This window comes from Diospyros lotus, chromosome 10 (genome assembly GCF_014633365.1).
Source record: "Diospyros lotus cultivar Yz01 chromosome 10, ASM1463336v1, whole genome shotgun sequence".
In the NCBI taxonomy this organism is placed as follows: domain Eukaryota; kingdom Viridiplantae; phylum Streptophyta; class Magnoliopsida; order Ericales; family Ebenaceae; genus Diospyros; species Diospyros lotus.
Genome location: NC_068347.1, coordinates 31639020 through 31662898, shown reverse-complemented (window position 1 = coordinate 31662898; position 23879 = coordinate 31639020). Strand labels below are relative to the sequence as shown.

General features: G+C 36.2%; 3 protein-coding genes and 1 non-coding gene across 5 annotated transcripts; 3 read left to right on the top strand and 1 right to left on the bottom strand.

Moving 5' to 3' along the window:
- Positions 1-690: 690 nt before the first annotated feature.
- On the top strand, positions 691-7050 carry LOC127811914 (uncharacterized). The gene is made up of 5 exons (XM_052352111.1): positions 691-867; positions 5965-6079; positions 6183-6272; positions 6429-6527; positions 6606-7050. The coding sequence occupies exons 1-5, from the start codon at positions 800-802 to the stop codon at positions 6705-6707; spliced, it is 474 nt and encodes a 157-aa protein (XP_052208071.1). The 5' UTR covers positions 691-799; the 3' UTR covers positions 6708-7050.
- Positions 7051-7600: 550 nt separating this feature from the next.
- LOC127812358 (U11 spliceosomal RNA) lies at positions 7601-7730 on the top strand. Its single transcript, XR_008025864.1, has one exon. It is a non-coding gene; the product is annotated as a U11 spliceosomal RNA (small nuclear RNA).
- A 1312-nt stretch (positions 7731-9042) lies between these two features.
- On the top strand, positions 9043-16417 carry LOC127811933 (DNA repair protein RAD5B). The gene is made up of 19 exons (XM_052352143.1): positions 9043-9389; positions 9509-10653; positions 10860-10993; positions 11146-11281; positions 11396-11449; positions 11806-11955; positions 12049-12200; positions 12323-12407; positions 12571-12786; positions 12954-13097; positions 13213-13365; positions 13654-13721; positions 14134-14256; positions 14356-14455; positions 14625-14737; positions 14829-15402; positions 15510-15581; positions 15683-15781; positions 16086-16417. Exons 1-19 carry the CDS (start codon positions 9119-9121, stop codon positions 16206-16208), a joined length of 3912 nt encoding a protein of 1303 aa, XP_052208103.1. The 5' UTR covers positions 9043-9118; the 3' UTR covers positions 16209-16417.
- A 142-nt stretch (positions 16418-16559) lies between these two features.
- LOC127811934 (2-methoxy-6-polyprenyl-1,4-benzoquinol methylase, mitochondrial) lies at positions 16560-23485 on the bottom strand. 2 transcript variants are annotated; one of them, XM_052352144.1, is made up of 9 exons: positions 23318-23485; positions 22750-22851; positions 21607-21733; positions 21443-21504; positions 20224-20370; positions 19935-20079; positions 18803-18874; positions 18338-18446; positions 16560-16844 (listed from the first exon to the last, which is right to left on the bottom strand). In XM_052352144.1, the coding sequence occupies exons 2-9, from the start codon at positions 22841-22843 to the stop codon at positions 16743-16745; spliced, it is 858 nt and encodes a 285-aa protein (XP_052208104.1). In that variant the 5' UTR covers positions 22844-22851; positions 23318-23485; the 3' UTR covers positions 16560-16742. The 2 variants fall into 2 exon arrangements, with proteins under 2 accessions (XP_052208104.1, XP_052208105.1); XM_052352145.1 differs by lacking the exon at positions 18803-18874.
- Positions 23486-23879: the final 394 nt, after the last annotated feature.

Genomic DNA, 23879 nt, shown 5'->3' with positions numbered 1-23879 from the left:
AGTTATATATAATACTATATAATTATAAAAAATGTAAAGATAAAATGTATTATTCTCCGATTCCATGGAATAAAAAGACTTCCCATTTATTTTGTGATATAAGTCTTCCTCTCATTTTAAAGAAATGGTCAATTATTTGTAACAATAAAATAATCTTTTAGGAGAATCTCATTCTTATTTCAATTCTCTTATTCTCAATTCCACCCAATTAATCGTAAGGTAAGTATTGTATTACACCTCTTAACATTACATTTAATATAATGTTGCGTCCTTAATTTTTTTATTCATTCTTATCTTAAGAAGATAAAAAATATTACATTTAATATAATGTTATGTCCGTAATTTTTTTATTCATTCTTTATCTTAAAAAAAATTAAAAATTTCTCTAACGCAAGGATCAATCTTTGAAAAATTTATGATGATATATTTACTTTTTATATTTAATTTCCTTTTTTGGGTAATTATTTATTTCCTTATTAGCAAGAAGTATGACTATACGAGCGTCCAATCAAATGGCTATTTTGTTGACTAAACAAGTAATTATTTGATCTAGCCAGGCAACTGATTATTGCCGGAGGATCTGTTGGTGGGGTCTTTGGCGAATAAATCAAAGTCGACGCCCTTATTGCAATTCTGTAGGAAATCCATTGCCTTGTCTGCAATAAACGCTTCTTCCCCTTCCCCACTTCGGCCTCTCTCCAATCTAATTCTTGATTTTCGTTTTGATTTTTGATTCTTCGCTCCACTGTTCGAAGGCGTAGAGGCCCCAAACCAAAGTCTCCTCTAAACGAAGAAGATAATGGGATTCTTTTCGTTCTTAGGAAGGGTCCTCTTCGCTTCTCTATTCATCCTCTCCGCTTGGCAAATGTAAGATCGTTTTTCCCTACCTGTGTGTATGTATCTATGTATATATACAGATCTGATGTGTTATATATTGTTGATTTGCTGTGAGATCTAGCTTTCTCTAGCCCCGGGGTTTTTCGTTTTGCTTTATTTGCGCCACTGATCATTGGAACAGTGAATAAAGTGTGATTTTTAAAATCCTTCGTTGATCCGCGTTGTTTGCGTTTTAAGGTATGTGGAACGGCTCTCCTAATTGAGGCCAAGTGGCTGTTTTGGGTTGGATTGAGCGGCTGAGGTGTTGTTTTGTTAGATTTGCGCCGCAGCCAGGTGTCTTTATTGTTTGACAAGTTTGCTATGTGGGACAAATATTTTATGTAGATAAGTTTGTTTGTTTAGCTCATTTACAATCTGACTTGATGTGGCAAAGGGGTGTGTTTTGGAAGAAATATTGAAGGAAGCATGGCTTGTGCTGGCTCATATGCCTTTCTTCATTTGAAAACGTGGTCGCACGGTCAAATTTAATGTGTTATTTTTTCGAATTTAGTAGCTTGGAACTCTCTGTCTCACTTGAGTTTGATGGAAGTGTCAAAACGATTTTATAAGGTTCTCGAAATGGTTGACTTTACTGACCCTGATCCGACTGCCGGTCTTCCATTCTCGTCTTCATAGTGTTGGGTTCTTTTATTTTCAGGTGAGCTGAATCTCAACTTTGATATGGGTGCCTGTCCAAATTTGATGCCACCAACGACACATGAGAAATGCACTTAAAACTTTTTTCTTTTTTGAAAGTAAGCCGCATGGGTGGATATAGGTTCAGTTGCTTCTTGAACATGTCAAATGGTGATTAGCACATGTTTGATCCCTTTCTGGTTCAGATCTCCTACAAGCATTACTAATTTTCGTGGGGACTTTGCAATTATTGACCTCAACCCACTGAGTGCTTCCAATAGGTCATTTACTGACTTCTAGTAGTGCAAGGAGAATGATGCTTAGCTTGAAACAAACTGTGACCAGTCACTGTGAAGTGGAAATTGTGAAAATTTGATCGCATGGAATATATTCCTACTGATAAATTTGATATAACTGTTGGGGATTGTTTATAGAAACTATCACTATGAGCATATTATACCAGTTGTACCATGACTGTATTATATTATTAGGATTGGGTTCACTTATTTTTAGGCAAGCTGAACCTCAAATCAACGTTCCTTAGTAATTTGCTAATAATAAACTATGTGGCTCGAATTCAAGGAACTCAATTTGAAATTTTCCTTTTTCAAAAAATACATTTTGTGAGCTTTTGCAGCATGAATTAGTTATTTATTTAGATTCCGTAAATCATTTTATACGAGAGTTTGTGTAATAACTTTTGTAACAAGGTATTATGGGTGTCCTTTCAAGTTTATATTGAGTTGAATCAAGGTTTTTATATTTAGAAGTTAAAAGTATTAATTACACTATAAAGTATGTTCTGGAGTGAAAACAAATGGCACGAGGGTATATTATATGGGAAAAATAAGCTGATTCTATTAGGGAAAAAAACCTGTCTTTGAAGACCGTGATATTTATCTTGGATATTTCCTAATCCAGTTCATTTTAAAACTTTCCCAAGTATATGTATTTTACTGTTGTGCACATTGATCTGAAATGCACTATTTATCGGTGCATAGTGAAGAGCAAATTAAAGTAGATTGTTTTTATGTTTGTGAATGGTTGGAACTGGAGAAAATTATACAGTGGGATCAGTGAAATGATCTTGAATGCTTTATTTATTCCCACTGGAAGAGATGGTGAACTCTTGCCTACATGCAGATTTCTGGCTCAGAGATAGGCAACATTTAGAAATGAAAGTGATCTTATCAGTTTCTACTGCTCTGTACCTTTTTAAAGAGAAGACTGTTCAGTTTTAGGATTAAGTAAAGGAGACGTTTTTTCTTATGGCAAGGGACTGAATCCACGTTGTTTAGCAAGAGTTATTGTAGTTATAGTGATTCATCAATTTGTTGGGAGTCATGATCTGTTTGGTCTACAGGACTAAGGAATCTTTGATCCATTAATCAGTGCACAAATCTTCACGTCCTTGTAAATGGGGGCTTAAAGTTGGTACCTCTGTTAATCCCATTTAAAGGTTTTAGTGAGTGTGCCTGTGGAATATTATCTTACGTGACATCGCCCCCCCCCCCCGGGTCTCCCCTCCTCCACCAGTTCAGGTTTGGATCTGAAACAATGCTAGACTTTTTTTATTTCAAGTTTCTATACCATGAGTTTTGGATGTAAGTCCACTTTGAATGGGTTTTTCTATATTCACTTTTATAATAATCTGTCTCACTGACTAAAGTACATACACACTCGTTTTTACGGTGACTAGTGTCTCAGTGGCTAAAGTAAGTATTACTTTGTCACTTAGAAACGATGTTAAGGGAACTAGCAAATTCATTGGGAAGGAGTTAACAATTTAAAGTCTTCAAGGACATATAGTTCAATTGTGCAATTTTATCTTTGGACTTCTAGTCGACTAGTGAATTCACTAGCGAGGAATTAATTATTTGAAGTCGTCTTGAACATAAATCCGTTATGCAATTTTATTTAGTCCTCATGCCCAAGGAAAGTGTCACAGGTTGTGTGTTGATCTAAAACGAGTTGTGTACTGGGTGATCCCTGGGTATATAAATAGAGCGATACCACTATCTAATAGATTAATATTTTTGGCATAGAATCGAAGCCCATGGCAACATGGCATGGGAGCCTACCTTGGTTACTGTAATTTATGTTGGGCAATGCTGCATGTGGGTGACTAGGGTGCCGGGGATTGGGTGGGGGAGCTATCACTTGGGCATGTATTGATGCCAAATCAGTAGATGCTGTCTGACTTTTGGGCATACTAATAAGTTCATAACTCTACATAATATGCTATTCTTCTGATTAAAGCCCAAATACGTGAGAAGGAATCCTTTTGCAATTGATAGTGGAGACATCATGACCTTGTGAGTATGGATGGAATTTGTTGTTAGTCCTCCAAGACCACCTGCCCCATCTTTGTTTTGATTAAGGCAGCTCATAACTCTTTTGGTCTGGATGTGTTATCAAATGTTGGAGTGAATAAAACAGTCTCTGGCCAAGAGCCAATGCATGGGATTGGTAAAGTGGGTTTGTTATCACAGGATTAGGTGGATGATAAAATAAGTCTAGCACCAAAATTTAATGCCAGTAATCACAATGGGGCCAACCTTATCCCATGCTTTGTCATATCCTGACCAAACAATGGATTACTTGGATATTGTATAAACTAGTCCCATTATTGGTTGTTTTCTCACAAAAAAATTGTTGCAGGATATCAATTCCCACCTAGTCATATATATCAAATAAACGCTGTCATTAAACATGAGCTCTTTCTGTCCAAGTGATATTGTTAAATATCACTCACTACTGAGTATGAGGCCTTATTGTGGGTTTGAGGCTTTGGAATGTTAAAGGATGGTGACACTTTTATTGACTGTCTAGATATCTACCTTTAATTTGAGAACACAAGCATGTTGGAGTTTTATTGTACAAAATTTTCATCTTGTGTGCACAACATGGTTTTTTGATGAGGACATATTCCTTGATATTGTGGAGAGTGTGCCTCTCCACATATATCTGTCACTTCCGACTTCTACCCAATAGTCTTCGGGTCTCCCTTTGACCCTTGATAATACACATTTGGTTCAGTATTTGGATGATTTTTTATTAGCACAAGAGCAGCATAGTCAAAATAGTTCTGGCTTAAAATCTTTTACTTTGGTAGGTGTCATGGAAAGACATCAGTGGTCGTATCTCTTGGATTCATGGATTGCTTGAGGTTGGCCACCTAATGGCCTAGATGGCATATATTCATTAACTGCAAAGACTCTAATCTCTCGTATTAGTCTTTTGATTTTAAATATTCTCTTAATATTTAAAGTAAGTTTTCATTAGTTGAAGTTGTTTTACTTTTGGATTGGTTGCAAAATATTATAAAGAAAAGAGAGGATGAAAATGGTTTCAAAGGACTAAATTGGTATCTATGTCGGCTACTTCTGGTTTTCTTTTTCTTTCACCCAGAAGTTGAGTTCAGGTTGCTTACTTATGTAACTCATCTGTAAGTTGTAGGGTATAAATAATATCATGGTTGGTTTCCTCTGCCAAGGGAGAGGTTGAAACTCCATTTGAGGCTTTGCCTGTGTAGAAGGACTGGGAGTATTATTTTTTGGTCCAGAATGGGTTTACTCAGGTTTTGCTTCAGATAGTTTCTACATTTTACGACCACTTTCATGCATCAGTCAAGATGGTTTTGTGTGGTAATGGAAGGGACTTCTTTTTTCTCATAGATGGTTGAAATATGGATATGGATATATTAAAAATCTTTGGCTGTGATGTTCAAATATTCTTTCCTTTATGACGCCAAAAGAAAGCCAAGATGTTTTGCAGGAACCAGCCCCCAACTGCTCGTGGATTGGGTTCTTGAAAGACTCTTTCTAGTGCAGGAAATTTATTGATAAGATATAGCTGGATTTGTTTGAAGATTGGTTAATTCACCTGAACCAGTCAGATATATTTGTTTTATCTTTAGTATTATTACATGGGAAGCAAGACTTGTGTTCTTAATTGCTAAATTGTTTCATGGCTATACAATATTACAAGCAGAGAACTGAAATAGCTCTTTGAAGCTCCCCAACAACCCTAAACCCTAACCTCCCCCCCTCCCTCCCAAAAAAAAAAGAAAAAAAAAAAACACTCGCTCATCCTGTTTGGTATTTGGTCCATTTTCTTTTCCCTTCTTAATGCATCTGCCTCTCTGCTCTCTTCATCTTCTTGTTTATGTTTGTTGTGCACTTCTATCTCTCATTCTTTTGTGTTGTTAGGGTAACTAGGATTTCTTATCTTTTTTTTTTTTTGTGTCAGTTTACCCTTGAACCATGCATGGTGTTTTCTTTTTCTTTTTCACTGAGTGATGTACATAACCATTGGTGAAACGGGATATGACACCCCCCCCCCCCCCCCCCCCCCCCCCCCCCCCAACCAAAGGGCTCTTTTGCTTTTAATTTTTCTCCAATTAGTTTGGTAATGTTATTAGTTGTTCTGTTGACATGTGCATCTTCAAAGGTACAATGAATTTGGTACTGATGGTGGACCTGCAGCAAAGGAATTGGCTCCCAAGTTAGCTGTATTCCAGAAATATTTGAAGTCCAATTTTGGGGAAGGGGCACCAATAATTGATGTAAGGCTCTTGTTTTGTGTACTTAGATATCTATTTTCTTCGGTAAATCTTCATCTCTTTTTCAAATTTGATTTGTTCTCTACATTTGACTTATGTTTTTCAGGTTAGGCATTTTGTAGCAGCCTCCATTGTTCTAAAAGGCCTTGGCGGCTTGCTATTTGTATTTGGCAGTTCCTTCGGTGCTTATCTACTGGTTAGTTTCATCTGGCTTCCTGAATTCCAAACATTCTTGGCCTTTCAACAATGCTTTAGTACATAATTCTGTAATTTGACTATCTTTCAATCCCATCCAATTTTATTGTATCTAAGCATATTTTACATTTGATTTTTGTTTTTCTTTTTCATTCAGCTATACCACCTGGCGTATACAACTCCACTTCTGTATGATTTCTATAACTATAGTTACGGCAAGCCAGAATTTTTTGCGCTCGGGCAGGAGTTCTTGCAGGTTTGATCTCATACCCGATTTGTTTCTCAACTTGCATGTTTGCTCTGCAATTCAACTTAAGCCAAGTCTTATCGGCAGTGTGTAGCACTTTTTGGTGCATTGCTGTTCTTCCTCGGGATGAAAAGCTCAATTATAAGGAGACAACTCAGAAAGAAGACCCCCAAAACAAAGACGAGTTAGTTCCATTTGAAAGGTGGATTGTTAGTAGCCTCAAGAGTTTTAAATTTCAGACCACAAAGTAGCAGCCTCCTCGTTTTGTTGCGAAGTAGTTGTCGCCTCATCTTTTCAGACCACGGAGTAGAAGTAGTTGTCGTGCCGCCTCATCTTTTCATTGCGGATCCCCATCTAATCCTCCTCAAGGTGCTCCCTACTCATTCTAGAAAGCCCTCTATTCAGGGTGAGGTAATTACATGAAGAACATGGAGTGCCATTGTTTGTGTTTTATCTTTTGTTGCTCCCCTAAACATGACTTGTGAATGAATTGGCTCTACTGCTGAGCAGTCTCAGCGTGGTTTTCCTTGAACTTATATATGCCTACTGCTTGGTTGCAAAACAATTTGTGTTTCAACCCAATGACTCGGTTGAAAAGGAGGAAGTAAAGGTAAAATTGTTATCAGCTAATTGGGTGGACACCAAAATCATGACGGATTTGGCCATAGCAAGCTGATCTCTTCAGCTTCTAAGCTCTTTCGTATTTTTTTAACCTGTGATGGAGATAAACTGATCATGCAAGTAGGCAATTGCAGATCGGAAGGAATGACGACACTAATATAGATAATATGATTCCAGTTGTGGTTCATTTTACCTTAGTTTTTTGGCTAAGTGAAGTGACATTTAATTATTATAAGCGTATAATATATTAATATAGAAATATCACATTAAATGTTTCTCCTAAACATCCATATAAATTTTTTTTTTTTTTAAAAAAATCGAGGCTGCAGCGGCATTTGCACTACAGAGTGGTTTTCAAATGAAGTGGAAACCGAAAGGTTGCGGATCCCACATCGGCTGCAGAAGCGAAAGACAAGGGTGGAGCATTGAATAAGAAGGCCTAGACGTAAAATTTAGAAATTAAAAAGGGTCGGTTGGCTAAATATGCCACGTCCGCCCTCGCTAGGCGGGTGCTGTATGGCTATCAAGACATATGGCTGACATAATTTGTTGACACTTCTACAGGGTTGGCTCGCTTTGGCCGACCCTCCATTCCATCAAAAATTCTAAAATTGAACTACGTAAAATTGTGAAGTATTGTAGCAGTGCCTCTGATTTTCGAGCATTGCTGGACTTATTTTATAGAATTAAATTGGCAAATACAAGAGTAATTTTATATTGTTTATAATAGAGAACTATAAAAAATGTGTGAAAAATTCTTTTGTAATTTATAATTTAAGTTGAAATTTTTTATATTAAAATTAATTAGAAATTATATGGTTTAAGAAAGTGTAAACGTTAATCAGGGTGCAAAAGGTGAAATAAAAAAAGTCTTTCAAATAATTTTTTTTATTTAATTTAATTAACTTATTTAATAATTTTTTAAAAATAAGTTGTGTAAAGTTGTAATTTTTTATTTAAATACATCTATAGAGATAAACTAATTCATATTTTTTAACACATTATAAAAAAATTAATAAATAATTTTAAAAATCTATAAATGTTATTAAATTTTATCTTAATAATTTTATATCTTTGTTTAAAAAATATTTTAATCTAATTTTTGATATAATTTTATCTTTATTATTATAACAAATGTTATTTAGTGAAATGTCAATAAGATTGTAAAGACAGAAAATGATAAAGTGGATAAATTTTTATAAATATTATTATATTTGATTTTTTTAATTTTTAATCAATAAATCATGATATAACTTATATTTATATTTATTTGAATACATTATACAATTTATATTTATTTTTAGATTAGATAATTATTTTTTTTATAATTTATATATTAAAAATTATATTTACAAAAATACTCCTCTATTTTTTTATTTACAAGTTTTTTACGTTTTCGTTTCTTATTTTTTTTAAATATTATTTTCTATTTTATATTATATCTATTTTTTATTTTTATTTTCGTATGACCTAGAGTTAAATATAAAAAAAAAAGAATAAAAAATACATTTTTTGGGTAAAATTTGTTTTCAATGAAAAATATTATAAAGCAAACAAAGGGACCAAATGACAAAAAGAATTGCTTCCAATTTCCTTAATGGTATGTGTATGTCAAGAATTAATTAGGAGTATAATGAAAAATGGAAATAGAAATTTAATTAAGAACAAAAAGAAGAGGAAAGCGGAAAAAAATCAAATATTTTAACTTGGAGGGAAAACCGCTCTTACCCTTTGTTCGCGCCAAATTAAGTTCCAAAGCCCTACAAAATCTCTCTCAAGTCTCGAGTCACTGACTCACTGTAAATTTTAACTTGGAGGGAAAAAAACCATATCCTACCGCTTTTACCCTTTGTTTCGCGCCAAATTAAGTTCCAAAGCCCTACAAAATCTCTCCCAAATCCCGACTCACTGCAAATTTCCATCTTCTGGTTCTTCTCTCTGGAAATCATTTCTTCAATCCCTTCTTCTTCAGATTAGATATGGAAAACGACACTGTAGGTGGAGAACATGAAGCCGTGAAGACGATACGATCAATGCTTGGCGCCCAACTCGGTCCCCAACTATCGGAATCGGACGTTCTTGGAGCCCTTACTCGGTGCGGCAACGATGCATTGGCGGCCGTCAAGTTCCTCCTCGACAGCCCTGGCCTTTCTTCCCCTCCAGCGACGGTTAAGCGGACGGTTACCAGCACCGGAGCTAGGGTTTCGGCGCCGATCAAGCAAGACAAGGACGACGGAGGGTTGGAAGATGGTAGGTTTATCTTTTATCACATGCATGTCATTTTACAAATAGCTCTATTTGATGACTGTAGAATTTATTCAAGGCAATGTGATATTTATTTTTCTTGAGTCCTGTGTTTCTCCTAACAGTTGACAAGGATGATGAGGTGAAGCCAAAAAATATCGTCAGCGTGAAGGAAGAGCCTGATTTGGGGGTTAAGGGCTCAGATTGTGTCCAAAAATCGATTATCCCAGGACGAGTTAGAATGTCGTATGATGAGTTTCTTCGGGCTACGAATAATGTAGTCATGGCTGATGGCGAATATCTCAGGGCCCAGATGATAGACCGACGAGGACAAGCTACGCCAGTTTCTGGGTTGAAAGGGGATTTGAAGGGGAAGGAAGAAATTGATGTGGATATTGAGGAAGCAGTGTCTGTAAAAAGAGTCAAGGATTCAGGGGATTTGGAATCCTCTGAACCTCTGATTAGGCGGGGCATGACCTTTAATGACCGTCCTCGCTTGACATGGAAGCCTGATGGCTCAGAAGCAAAATCAGGAGAAACCATATCAGTTTCTGCGTTGAAAGGGGATTTGAAGGGGAAGGAGGAAATTGATGTGGATATTGAGGAAGCAGTGTCTGTAAAAAGAGTCGAGGAATCAGGGGATTTGGAATCCTCTGAACCTCTGTTTAGGCGGAGCATGACCTTTAATGACCGTCCTCGCTTGACATGGAAGCCTGATGGCTCAGAAGCAAAATCAGGAGAAACCATATCAGTTTCTGGGTTGAAAGGGGATTTGAAGGGGAAGCAGGAAATTGATGTGGATATTGAGGAAAAACTGCCTCTACAAATGGAAGTAGAGGATTCAGGGAAGCCTGATGACTCAGAAGCAAAATCAAGTCCTGGGACTAAGGCTGAGATCAGAATTGAGGATAAGTCTATTGTGGTTTTTCAGAATGAGCCCTCTCTGGAAGAGGGAACTGGGGCTAATTACGAGAGTCCGACGAGACCCTCATATTTGAATTTGAAGAAAGGAAGAGTTGGAGGAAGGGAGCTAAGTGCACTTGTGATTGAAGATGGGGACTTTCCAAAGGAATTGGATTGGTTGTTGGTGGAAAGGACGGTGATTACTGGGATTTCTACTACAAGGGGAAGGAAATTGGAGAACAATGAGATAGTTCATTTCACTTTTCCTAGTGCAGAATCAAGAAGGCGCAGTTCACATTGGATGAGTGCAAAGGCAGCCGCAGCAGTAGCTGAGATTGTTCGCTTTTCTACCAAACGATATGGAGAGGTATTCTGTAAATTTATTCTGATAAGCATTATTATTTTCTTGATAATTATACTAAAGAATGTCTTAGTGGTTTCCTCCATTTCTTAGATAGTTTGATATGGATATACATTTTTGGTTGGGCCAAACTGAAAAACTACTAAAAAAATGGTCTTAATTATAGTTCAAAATTTTCTTTCTTAAATCCTTGCTTTTCCCCTCATTTTCAGATTGGGCGGCTTCCAATGGAGTGGGCAAAATGCCTTATTCCTCTTGTGAATTCTTCAAAGGTGAAAGTTCTTGGTCGATGCATTGCTGCACCATTAAATCTTCATTTGATGCAAGATATAATGTTATATGTCAGGTAAAATGCCAACATTATTTTGATCTAAATATGGTTGTTTTTTATGATGGTTGGGTGGATTCATTTGGATCATTGTTTTGCTTATTATATTTGTCAGTCTGCTTTTATTTATTTCTCCATTTGTTAAATGATATTATCTCTCAAACTTGCAGCTTTTACATACATCGTTCAGTTTTAACAGAGGGTGTCAAGTCATCGTGGAAGCTGGATTCTCCGTCAAACATAGACTCCACAATTCATCCTCTCCTTACTCTGTTCAAATTATTAAAAATTAAACCGTTTCAGAAGGTGCCTTATCTATCATGTCAACGCCACTGGAAAATAGATTTTGAACGTGCAATTCAAATCTATGATCATGTTTGGTTCTAACATTTATATTGCTTCTATTGCTGCTTCAACCAGGCTGAGTTCACCCCAGAGGAACTTGATTCTCGGAAACGGTCATTGAATCTGGAAGTATGTTTTTACTTCCTTGACCATTCCATCTTATCATTGTTGTTATTATTTAAAGTTCAAGTTGTACAATTTTATAGTTAAAAGTTCACGGTGATACAAAATCTGTTTAATTTAATCAGTTTTGGTAGAACTTTTCATTTCATTGAGATAGCTTTTGAGGATTTTCAAAGGTCTCATGCCAAGTTGATATATTTATTTATTTATTTTTTGCTTGCTACCAAGTTGATTTCGTTTACACGGCATTTTGTGTGCCCCAATTCTAATATATCATGGGTCATAGAGAAGGCTTTTATAGCAAAACCCATATGTGAGAGGAAGATTGTTACATTATCCTTCTATCTGTTTGATTGAAACAGGCTGACTCAGATGATGCTGAAGCCATGTTGCCTATAGTGAAACGAAGAAAGGGCTCCCAGCAGTGTGTGGAACAGAACAAAGATGAGCAAGCCATCTCAGAATCATCTTTGAACAAGATTGTTGGTGCTGCAGATGTTTATAACTTACAGGTAGGTCTCATCAATGTTAATCTTACAGTTTCAGATATAAAAGTAAAACTTGCTCTAGCAAGTAAACTGCCTTTTTCTTGTTATATTGTATAGGAGATAGAGGCCCCAGAGACACTCATGTGTGACTTAAGGCCGTACCAGAAACAGGCTCTCTACTGGATGTCAGAATCAGAGAAGGGAGTTGATGTTGAGGAAGCAGCAAAGACTCTTCATCCGTGCTGGGCAGCATATCGAATATGTGATGAGTATGCAGTTCTCTCATAAATAGAAATTATGAAGAACCTAAAAAAAGACGAAAGACACTAAGCTTATTTTTGGAAGAATTTCATGGCGTTTGAATATGCTGATTGAACATGCCTGTTAACAGGAGGTGTTCTGCAATTTATGTGAACATTTTTTCTGGCGAAGCAACTACACAATTTCCGACTGCAATGATGATGGCAAGAGGAGGGGTGAGTTTCTTCGTTTTTTCCCTTTCTACTCTCATATTCCTGTTTCATAATATATTAGGACAAGCTTACAATTTTCGCAATTTTGTTGCTTTCACCCTTGTATTTTGCCTTTTCTGGTGTCAAGGCATTCTTTTTCTCTCTAACATCACAGTTATTTATCTAGATTTTGGCGGATGCAATGGGGCTTGGGAAAACTGTCATGACTATTGCGTTGATACTTGCAAGACCAGGCCGAGGGAGCCTTGATAATCAAAAACTTGTCTTGGGAGCCACAGACAATAAGGAATCAAAAGAGAAAGAAGATTCTGATAACGTTCAACCAAAAGTAAAAGGCAACACCCTCATTATTTGTCCCATGGCCCTGCTAAGTCAGTGGAGGGTGAGTATCTTAAATTCCAGAGACTTGTGTTTCTCGTTTGCTAATTTGACATATTCAATCCGTTCTAGATGCTTGCAGATGGCTTGATGATGTAGATTTTAGTCTTTAAACACTACTGTCATTTTGCCTGTTTGGTAGAGACATTATCATATTCAATTGAACTGCAGGACGAGCATGAAACTCATTCAAAGCCAGGAACTATCTCAATTTTTGTTCATTATGGTGGGGACAGAGCCAATGATCCCAAGGTGATGGCACAACACGATGTCGTGTTGACAACTTATGGTGTACTAACTGCAGCCTATAAGACTGTAAGTTGCCCTTATTTCCTATAGTCCTGCAAGGTTGTAATCGAATCTATTTAGTTCAACAATAGTTATCATTATTGTTGCTGGTGTTGCAATACTTTTGTGAATTCTGATACAGGATGGAGAAAATAGCATTTTCCACAAAGTTGAGTGGTACAGGGTGGTTCTAGACGAAGCGCATATTATCAAATCCTCAAGGACCCTAGGTGCTCAGGCTGCCTTTACGTTGTCCTCTCACTGCCGTTGGTGTCTTAGCGGTACACCTATTCAGGTATGCCTTCTTATTTCTCAATGCGTATAGTGTGTTCTTGCATCATAGATTTGGGGGTTGCAAGTTTCATTTAGTAAATTCTGTGTGCGCGCCTATCTGAATTAATATTGTTTTTGTGAACAGTTAATATGCATCCATACAAGTTATTTGTGAAGTGCGGTCCTGAAATAACTAAGAAATCCATTCTTTTGTGGTTTAAGTGTTGGTTTTGTGGTTGTAAAATTTGAGACTAGATTTTAACGGGAATTTCGTCTTCTATTTACTCACCAAAGCCACTGTGAATTGCAGAATAACTTGGAAGACCTTTACAGCCTCTTATGTTTCTTGCATGTTGAGCCATGGTGCAACTGGGCATGGTATGTACACTAAAAATTTAAAATACAACATACGTTGCCATCCAATTTCCATGTAGAATGTGTTAATATCTGTGAAATAAAACACACCCACGGCAGAACAGGAATCGAAAGAACTATACTAATCTTGAAAAAATAAATTGATAAATAATTGAATAAATTGGGCAAAATAAATTTCCATGTGTATATGATTCACAATAAATTGAATAAAAGTTATTTTGAATGAACACCCATGTGCAAATGTTATTTTGAATCACAAATCAATTTCCATGTGTATGATTCTACAGCATTTTGGACAAAAGTTAAAATAATTGGGCAATTGTTTTATCTCTTGATAACTATACTAATGTTGAAGGATGAGCTGGCTCAGCAAAACTCCAATTTTATCCTTGAATATGATTTTTTCCTCGTACAGGTGGTCAAAGTTGATCCAGAGACCCTATGAGAATGGTGATCAGAGAGGGCTAAAATTGATTAAAGCTATTCTGAGGCCATTAATGCTGAGGAGAACAAAGGAAACAAAGGACAAAGAGGGAAGGTGAGTGATTATCCTCGTCATGTTATATTTTTCTACTGCCTTCCTGTGAGCAAAATCCCTTCACAGTAGGCAATTTGATGTTAACGCATGTGAAATTAGGCCTATACTGCTTCTTCCACCAACCGACGTTCAAGTCATTGAATGTGAACAATCAGAAGCTGAACATGATTTTTATAATGCCCTCTTCAAGAGATCTAAAGTAAGTTCTATTCTAACATGCTTTCTGTTTATTCAAGTTCTGGTTATGCCAGAGAAATGTTCTGTATACGATTGTGACTATTTTGAGTTGAAATGAACTAGTAGTTCATGTCTTATTGCTCTTATTTGTAAAATAATGGAAATTTCAATCTTTTCTGCAATATAAACAGGTCCAGTTTGATCAGTTCGTTGCCCAAGGCAAAGTGCTTCATAACTATGCAAATATTCTTGAGTTACTACTTAGACTAAGGCAATGCTGCAACCACCCATTTCTTGTTATGAGGTGAGTATAAAGTTGCAGATTTTATATGAACTTAGGATAATGAGTTGCTATACTGTGACTTCTCTATTTGTTTGGATTATAAATTCTGCAGCCGAAATACACAAGAGTATGCAGACTTGAACAAGCTTGCAAGAAGGTTTCTTGAATCCAATATTGATTCTGCCACTCTAAACGATAGAGTCCCAAGTCGAGCATACGTTGAAGAAGTAGTGGAGGGTATCCGGAAGGGTGACAACACAGAATGCCCAATATGTCTGGAGTCTGCAGATGATCCTGTGTTCACCCCTTGTGCACATAGGATGTGCAGGGAATGCCTTCTTTCGAGCTGGCGAACCCCATCAGCAGGGCTCTGCCCAATATGCAGGCAACTGCTGAAGCATAGTGATCTCATTACCTGCCCGTCTGAGAGCAAGTTCCGTGTTGATGTTGAGAAGAATTGGAACGAGTCCTCTAAAGTCTCCAAGCTCTTAGAGTTCCTGGAAAAGATCCGTAGGTCTGGTTCAGGAGAGAAGAGCATCGTTTTTAGCCAGTGGACTTCATTCTTGGATTTGCTAGAGATACCACTGAGGAGGAGGAGAATTGGGTTCTTGAGGTTTGATGGAAAATTGGTACAGAAACATAGGGAGAGGGTTCTGAAGGAGTTCAATGAGACCAGTGAGAAAATGGTTTGAGTATTCCAAACTCCAAAGTCTTCTCTGTTTATTCCAACAATTCTCACTATCAGTTGATACGCAATTAACAGTATTCTGATCCAAACTCGTACGCATTTCAGGTGCTACTAATGTCACTGAAAGCAGGAGGTGTGGGCTTAAATCTGACTGCAGCTTCGAATGTGTTTCTTATGGTATATTCCAGTCTACCACTTCCCTGTCTTTCTCCTCGCCTGTTTTTCTTTTTCTTTTTTTGGCCTTGTTAATGCTCAAATTCTTCTACCCAAATATGTAGGATCCTTGGTGGAATCCAGCGGTAGAAGAACAAGCAATAATGCGAATTCATCGGATAGGTCAAAAACGAACTGTTCGTGTGAAAAGATTCATTGTCAAGGTGAGCTAACTTCCCTTCCCTTCTGATCTGATCTGCCTGAAAGAAGATTCTTCAAGCTTCTGTCATTGGGCTTTGCTCAAGTTGGACCACGCTTGGCCCTTTTTTGGGCTGAGCATTGCATTGTGCCCAACATTCGTACCAATATGCACCAATCTTATTAGATTGAGCTCTTCTTAAACCTTCAGACTTGTTAAGTTGTTAGTACTAGGACGTTCTTTCATTCTCTCTTTCTTTTTTTTTTTTTAATCCTTATGAAGCATTTTAATCAATGCCTATGGAACTAACACCAAAATTTTGCGGCCAGGACACGGTGGAGGAAAGAATGCAACAAGTTCAAACAAGGAAGCAGCGGATGATAGCCGGAGCCCTGACCGACGAGGAAGTCCGGTCAGCGAGGATTGAAGAGCTCAAAATGCTTTTTAGATAATTGTTTGTTTGTTCCATTCTCTTTTTGATGCTGTAAATAGTGTACCCTTGACACTAATTTAGGCATATTCACCCACATTTGTGCCTTAAGGGGGGCTTTTTGGTTTGACCTGACCACCCGCCACCAGCAACCCGCCCCAATTTTGTAAATTTCGTAGCCATGAAATGGGAATCGTCTTCGAACTGCCCAATTTTGTGAAGTTATTTCTATTGAAGTAGATTTGAATTTTGAATAATTTAAAGACTTAACAGTTAAGAAATTTAAAAATAAAATAAGAAATACCGTTTTGAGTTAAACCGATTCACCCAATTTCTTGCTTCCGAACCAAAACATAAACAAAGCAAGCTCAACTAATATCAACTTCCTATTATTTCTTAAAAGATAGATGTAGAGCAAGAAAAGAAAAATAAAAGAAAATGAATCAAGAACAACCGGATCCTACTACAAACTACAAAATAACCTCTTCCTTCTTTGAAACAAAATAATAATAATCTCGAAAAATTTTCCACTTACCTAAAAAGCATTTTAGATTCTCTAAAATTTCAACCCAGAATGGATGGCCACCACTCCCCCAACAAGATTTTCATATTCAACATTCTGAAATCCAGCATCAGCAATCATTGAAGCAAACATCTCCTGCAATCACCAACTACAAATATTACAAATGGGTAACGTTTAAACAAGGCAAACTAGAACTCAAAATGCCGATGCAATCCGCAGTTTCTGTAATGATCAATAGTTGATGTCATATATCCACATCTGACCCCATGGGTGTTGGGCTACTATGTCAGGCAGTGACACCATCTTCCCCATGATAAACGAAGAGATTAATGAAGCAATACTTCATTATGACCCTTAAATGAAAATCCCTGTAAAGGCGTCATCCCATCCTAAATTTAATGTGCATCTATAAAGGTGCATATATCAGTTAGTAGTCCTCAGGAACATGAATTCGCATAATGTAATGCATTCATATGGGAGGCACCGGATGCTAGACTCCCTACTTGACAACAACGATTATTCCTTCCTCTTGTTTTTTGCTTCCCATTTTGTACTAAAGATTTTTATAATTCTGCATTCTGCCTTTATTTGGATCCAATCTCAGCCACTCAGATTATATATAAATTCTAATAAAAAACCTCGGGCTAGTGAAGAAGAAGAAAAATCACAAAAAGAAGAGAAGGGAGGGAAGAGCGATTGGCAGAAAGGTTCGTTTAGTGAGCAAGGGTTTTCATTCTCTTTGTTTTCTGTTTTTCATGTAATCTTTGGTTCTTAGGGTTTGCTTCTAATCTGTATTTGATGATTGAGAGGCTATTTTGTTAGAGAACCATTGAGGTACAGTATGTATTGAGGGTGTAACCTTTTTCAAAATAGTGCAGTGAGCTCTTCTTCTTGAGCTCAACGTGAATGTAGCCCTATTCTGGGGTGAACCACGATAAAAACTACTGTGTCTCCTTTCTCGGTTTGTTTTCTTTTGTTTGCTTGCATTTTTATTTTCTGCATAAGTGTTTGTGTGATTACCTTTTGCCGAAGTGATTGGATTCTGTGAATACTTGTGTTACTGTGTTTGAGTCTTCCACTCGCTACAACAGCAGGAAAGGTTCCATATCTTACTAGTTGCTAATAACCTGCCCACATTATCAGGTTCGGGTTTATGGATTGGACTTGCTAATAAAACTAAGCTGAAAATTTCATTTGTAAGTCACAAACCTTATTTTCTCCTTTTGTTCCTTCTAATTTTATACCAGGGATTTCCAAAACGGAAGCAAGGCAGGAAACTCAGCTGACACCATGAAGAGAAAGGACTAGGACCTAGATAATACATGAGAGAAATATATGTGGATGAAACTATTTTGCGAAAGTAACCCCACCCCCCAAAACACCAAAAGACAAGAAAAAGTTCTCAGAAAATTAAAATTTCCACTGCTTTAACTAAATTGCTTCAAATTAAGAACAAGCTTTGTCAGGCCTGTCTTAGTTTTGAAACTAAAGTGACATCCACAGCCCCCAGGATTTCCAATGCTAAAGATATTCTTATCCCAACCCACTCAATGCTCAACAATATTGTTAAGGGTATTTATCAAAAAAAAAAAAGTACTATAGTGGTAAGCAAATCCAAGAACAATGACCTGAGAAGGAAAGCGACGAATGCTCTCAACTAAGTACTGATAAGAATCCCGGTCACCTGCAACCAGCTCTCCAAGTACTGGAATGACGGAGAATGAGTAGTAATCATACCTGCAGCAATAATATACCAACCCACAATCACTTCTAACAAAGTCAAAGAAACTGGATAAACCCAAAAATAAGTGAACAGAAAGCTCTATCGCAATGACAAACCATGAGCCCTTTACTTAAATTTCTTGCAGACCACTAAACTAAGGCTCAAATGTGGAACTGATCAGATCAATTCCTGGTAATCAGGTCCTGAGTACATAGATGTCCTAAAGATCTTGCAACATACCCCGGAAACAATAGTATATTTATCATAGAATAGCAACGATACCAGTCAAAAACATGCCCAATTGCCTAAATTTCACAAAGCATATGACCTCTCATCTACCAGTCCTGATTTCAAAGCTCAAGATACTCACAACTGCTTGAAACCTGGAACTTCTACATGGCTCAGTTCAAGGCAAAGGAATCTTCCTCCATGTTTGAGTACCCTAAGATGGGTCAAAAGCAGTTGATGCAGAAGTTTAGTGTAAATTTTGGAACAAAAATTTGCAGAAGAAAAGGAAATAAATAATGCAAAAAGAAAATTAACCTTACATATGCACATAACATTTGATAAAGAAGAATGCCATGGTAATGCATATGTATTAGCCTTTTCCCAAATTCAGTTATCGGTCAAACTGCTTTGCAAAGAAAATAGTAAAGGGTGCTAAAACAAGTGGGTCTTCATATCAGTTCCTAAATTAAGTCTCCTCTTGGGACCCCCTTACAGAAATTAGAACAGTTGATATGGACGCTGAACCAATTTGACCATTATAGTTGGTAGTAGTACCGGTTTTGACATTCAAGAACAATTGTCTAGACATTGATTGTTCATTGATTCATTGCCTTATGAGCTATTAGGTTACTTAAAATTTATCATCTTCTGCAGATAAAGAAAGAGAGCAGCAAATGTATTGTTTTCTGGAGGGGGAGGGGTAGTTGATGTAGTTGACGAAGTAACACTTCCTGAATTTGGAGTTTAGACAGGTAAAAATGAAGAATAATGAATGACATAAATGCCTCTTCCACTGATTCAAAATAAGTTACTTTTCACAAGGGTCCAGTCACAAATAGGCAAAATGTAAGAGATTGTTACATATTATATCTAACTTTTGCTTTTGCTGTTCAGCCACTTTTTTACTCAGTGGCAGGACTAAAAATACTCCTTCAAATTTAATAAAGCAACATATCAATAATTATGAATCAGAGCTTCAATCATTTTGCCAGAAAGCAAAAGATTTGACAACTTTCAAATTTAAATATTACTAATTTCAAAAGTCAAACTCAACTCTTTTCACAGAGAAATGCAGCTTATGTTGCTCTGACCCCCAATGGACAACATGCTTCAAATCTTACTTTGGCAATTAAAAAGAGAACAATGTAACAGGACTAAAGAAAACCATTATAGTAATCTAATTTACATATCTCAATGGGGTCTTGTCTTATACCTCCATATTAACAGAAAAATTTATAAGGTGCCATTACATACAACAACCAGGTCATTATTACCTATAAGCTTCAGCAAGAACTTTTTCTATGTGTGTAACATTCCTAATCCCGAAGGCGATAGTATAACCATCCATAGAATCATTTTCAAAACTTAGAGCTTCTGCATCTCCTTCCACCCATATGAGGGATTGTTGACCTCCAAGACCTAAAACATGTCAAAAAGACAATCTCAGTCCTGAAGACAAACGAGGCATGTAAATCCAGGAGAAATTCTCTGCCAAAAATTTCAGTTGTGCACTAGATAGTAATACACAATTCATTTATCTCAGGTTTAAATAACATACTTTACCTCTCTCTTGGGCCCTTTTTTTACCAACGTGTAACATATTTGAGTTGATGTCACAGACATATATTTGAGTTTCTTCCTGTGGAACATCTTGCAATGCTGTATGATTAACCCTGTTTATAGTTTCTAGGATCCTGAAAGCAACATCCCCTGTAAATTTAGATTATTTTTAACTGAATAGGTGTAAATATGGATAGATCATTAAAGAAAAAAGTACCAAATAATTTAAGTTCAAATTAACTAGAGACAACATACAACGTGCTCACTGCATAAGCTTAGTTATAAATCGTAAAAACCTTGTGAATAGGAAATTATTCTTCCAATAAACAGCAACATTTCTTATAATGTGGTATTTATTATTGTGTGAAATACCATGTCAGATAGCAACATTTCGTGGTGGACACTTCTAGGATGAACATTTGTCCAAATGTGCCATTTTTTTTTTCTTTCTAACTTGGACACAGGCAGAATCATGTGGAAGTAATAAGATGTGTGTGCATCATTTCAATACACTATGCGCATAATAACATTTTAAGTGAATAAGTGAAAACCAATTATAAAATAATGTCAATTTATGGATAGTCTTTTAAAATTATTCGTAATGAAAAGAAAAAAAATAATAGTTATTACTTGCATACATATAGAATTATACATTCTAACTTTTTCTGAAAGTGTCAAAGTGTCAGTGTCATATTATATGAGTGTCCCTGGTCAATATATCCGCATTTTTCTAGAGCATTCTCTCTCTTCAAAAAAGAAGAAACCTCAAATGTTGAATCCTCCTTAATATTTTTGGTTATGATCTATAAAAACAAAATGAGACCACAAGCCTCCAAATAGAGTAGCTTGTGAGCTTTTTCATTTCCTGCAGCTCAGCATAGAAGGTATCTTGTTCCATTACTGAAAGTTACCTGCTAAACATCTTTCCTCTTTACCTCTATTAGTTGAGAAAGGGAAAAAATGACATTTCATGTCCTCTTCTTCTTGTATAATTCATTCTTCTATTTTCTGAAGTATCAAAGGCATATGACTATTAGAAAGGCAGTATGAAGCAAACTTGACCTGGGTTTTGGTGTTCAAAAATGAAAGGCTGAAATTCATATAACTTTTTCCTTCATCCTCCATGCAATTAAACAACTATATCTCATTAAGGCCCCTCTGTTTTTCTGGTCTTTTCATCCTAATGACCATAGAAAGACATTACTGAACTGCATAGATTTACCTGTCCCACCAGCCACATCAAGATGCCTCATTCCAGGAAATGGATTCAATTTTGACACCAGTCTGGAAAAAAAAAAAATGAGTAAAAGATATTCAATGTGAGAAGCAGAAAAAATATGCTACAATAATTTAAAATTGTTAATTTGCACCACCAAAAGTTCTGACCTATCCTTCCATAATCTATGTAATCCAGCACTCATCAAATCATTCATGATGTCATAGTTTGAAGCAACGCTATTGAAGACATTGCCAACCATTTGGCTTTTTTCTTCTTCCCGTACTTCCTTAAACCCTGAAATGTGACTTCAGATCAGTGTGACACACAATCCACAACTGTGAATTTAATTATACATAACCATTCTTTAGTTTCTTTTGTAATTACTTTCTTAAAGGTTTTCTGAAAAAAAATCAAATATAATGAACTAAAGCCATAGAATTTGGAGTTCTGTAACGAGTTACATTAAAAAAAAAAAAGTCGATAACTTCTGTGCATAGGCAATCAATGTGCATCAAACCTACCAACTGGGGTGTCATTTCTGTGTTGGAACCATGTTATACACAAAGTACCAGCACACAGGCCAAGATATGTCTTGGACAGATGTCCTGACATATTTTACTATCTTTTTAGTATCTTAAACTGGACATACTCTGAAAACATTTAGGAGATATATAGCTATGACCATGATATATATGTTCACTCCATTAAAATTTGCATATCAAGCTAAAAAGAAAAGAACAACTGCCTATGACCCATTCAATTAAATGTTTCAGATCTGTTCCCTAATCTATATATGACAGAATAAAAACTGCCTAGTCCTTTTTGTTGTAATGCACGTTGAGAAACTAATAAACTATAACCCATTCAATCTCATAGAAGAGGCACAACTCCTGGCAACATGTTAAGTCCATTCACAGGTCTCCATTTATTTTCTTACTTCTACTACAATAATAACAGTTTATTAGTCATATTACTTTTGACGTATTTACATTCACATATATATCAGCCAAACCAAGCTTGTGAAATCTTGTCTGTTTCAGAGTTCTAACTGTTTACTTTGCAAAGGATTTTCTATGCAAACAAATAATACATATGCAAGGAAAAGCCTGGGACTTTTTTGTGGAGGAAGGACAGAAACAAAGATAGGTTACCTGGTCTAAGAACTAGCAGGAGAAACTTAAAAAGCACAACATAAACACGAAGCATTAGGTATCAGCAACATAATCACAAACAAATTATAATGAGAAAATGTCTATCCAGGCAAATATGGCATATGATGAGGAAAAAAAAAACTAGAGAAAGGGAGATACCAAAGCTTGTTGCATGAGAATGTAGCATAGAAGCAGCAGCATATGTACACGATGGCTTGCTCCTCAAACTCCTAGTAAGCATTCTTAATGCCATGGTTGCTCCTAAGCACAATGAAAGTAGAACACAACACCACCACCAATCATACAAAAAAAATTATTCAAAACATAATCGGTGACAGAATTAGGAAGAAGTAACATTGCACGACGGAACATAAACAGAAAGAAAGAATTGAGGATGGAACCAAACAAACAACAAGGATAAAAAAAAAAAAAAAACATTAATCTTAAAAATGGCCGCCGCTGCGTCGCCCTCTCCCAAACACAAAACAGGATGCAAGTCCCTAGGTAACAAGAAATTGGACAGGACAAGCCCTAATCGGTCTTCTTCCTCTTGTTTTTGTGATCGCTAAAACCCTAATCAGTCTCTTAACGCACAAAATTAGGGGTTCGACGCCAATGCGACCCATATACACGGATTTATGGACCAGCAATTCATCAAGAACGTAGAAATTAAACAGAATCCCAAAAAAGAGAAACCAAGCAAGCGAGAGAGATAGAGAGAACTTACCTGGGAACACAAAGCAGAGAATTGATCCAGAAAGGGCAACAATTACTTGAAAAATGATTCAGTCAGTGGACAAGGAGAAGACAGAGTGATCCGTAAATGCAAACTAACGGCGTCCAAACAGTTTTAAAGAATCAAAAAGCAATTCAGCTCAAATTTAATTCTATCTGATAATTGAGGCGGTTCTATTTCAAGACGATCTAAATTTAATTTAATTTTGATAAATTTAGATATGAATTTTTATAAAATTTGAAACAAGAATAAATTCCCCAAACACCATGGCGAGTCTGAAACATTTTTTATATTAAAATGTCAAGAAATATTAAAAAATATTTTTTAATTTTTTTATAATTTTTAAAATATTTTAAATTTATTTTATAATATTATAAAAATATTATAAACGTGTTTCCAACCATGAAAAGGTTGGAGTCAAAAAAAATTTCAACTTTACCTAAGTTAGAAATTTTTTTTTTTTGGTCTCTAATTCAAAATTTGTATTTATTTTTACATTTAGTAAGTATTTTTTATAACAAAATTATATTTACAAAAATACTCATATATTTTT

Coding starts and splice junctions, on each gene's coding strand:
- LOC127811934 (XM_052352144.1), bottom strand. CDS start 22,843: ATGGCATTAAGAATGCTTACTAGGAGTTTGAGGAGCAAGCCATCGTGT. Junction 18,875..19,934: donor GTTCTTGCTGAAGCTTATAG/GTAATAATGACC, acceptor GACCCATCTTAG/GGTACTCAAACATGGAGGAA. Junction 16,845..18,337: donor TTCGTCGCTTTCCTTCTCAG/GTCATTGTTCTT, acceptor TGGTGATTGCAG/GAGATGTTTGCTTCAATGAT.
- LOC127811914 (XM_052352111.1), top strand. CDS start 800: ATGGGATTCTTTTCGTTCTTAGGAAGGGTCCTCTTCGCTTCTCTATTC. Junction 6,080..6,182: donor AAGGGGCACCAATAATTGAT/GTAAGGCTCTTG, acceptor TATGTTTTTCAG/GTTAGGCATTTTGTAGCAGC. Junction 6,528..6,605: donor TCGGGCAGGAGTTCTTGCAG/GTTTGATCTCAT, acceptor TCTTATCGGCAG/TGTGTAGCACTTTTTGGTGC.
- LOC127811933 (XM_052352143.1), top strand. CDS start 9,119: ATGGAAAACGACACTGTAGGTGGAGAACATGAAGCCGTGAAGACGATA. Junction 11,956..12,048: donor CAGATGTTTATAACTTACAG/GTAGGTCTCATC, acceptor TATATTGTATAG/GAGATAGAGGCCCCAGAGAC. Junction 14,257..14,355: donor ACAAAGGACAAAGAGGGAAG/GTGAGTGATTAT, acceptor ATGTGAAATTAG/GCCTATACTGCTTCTTCCAC.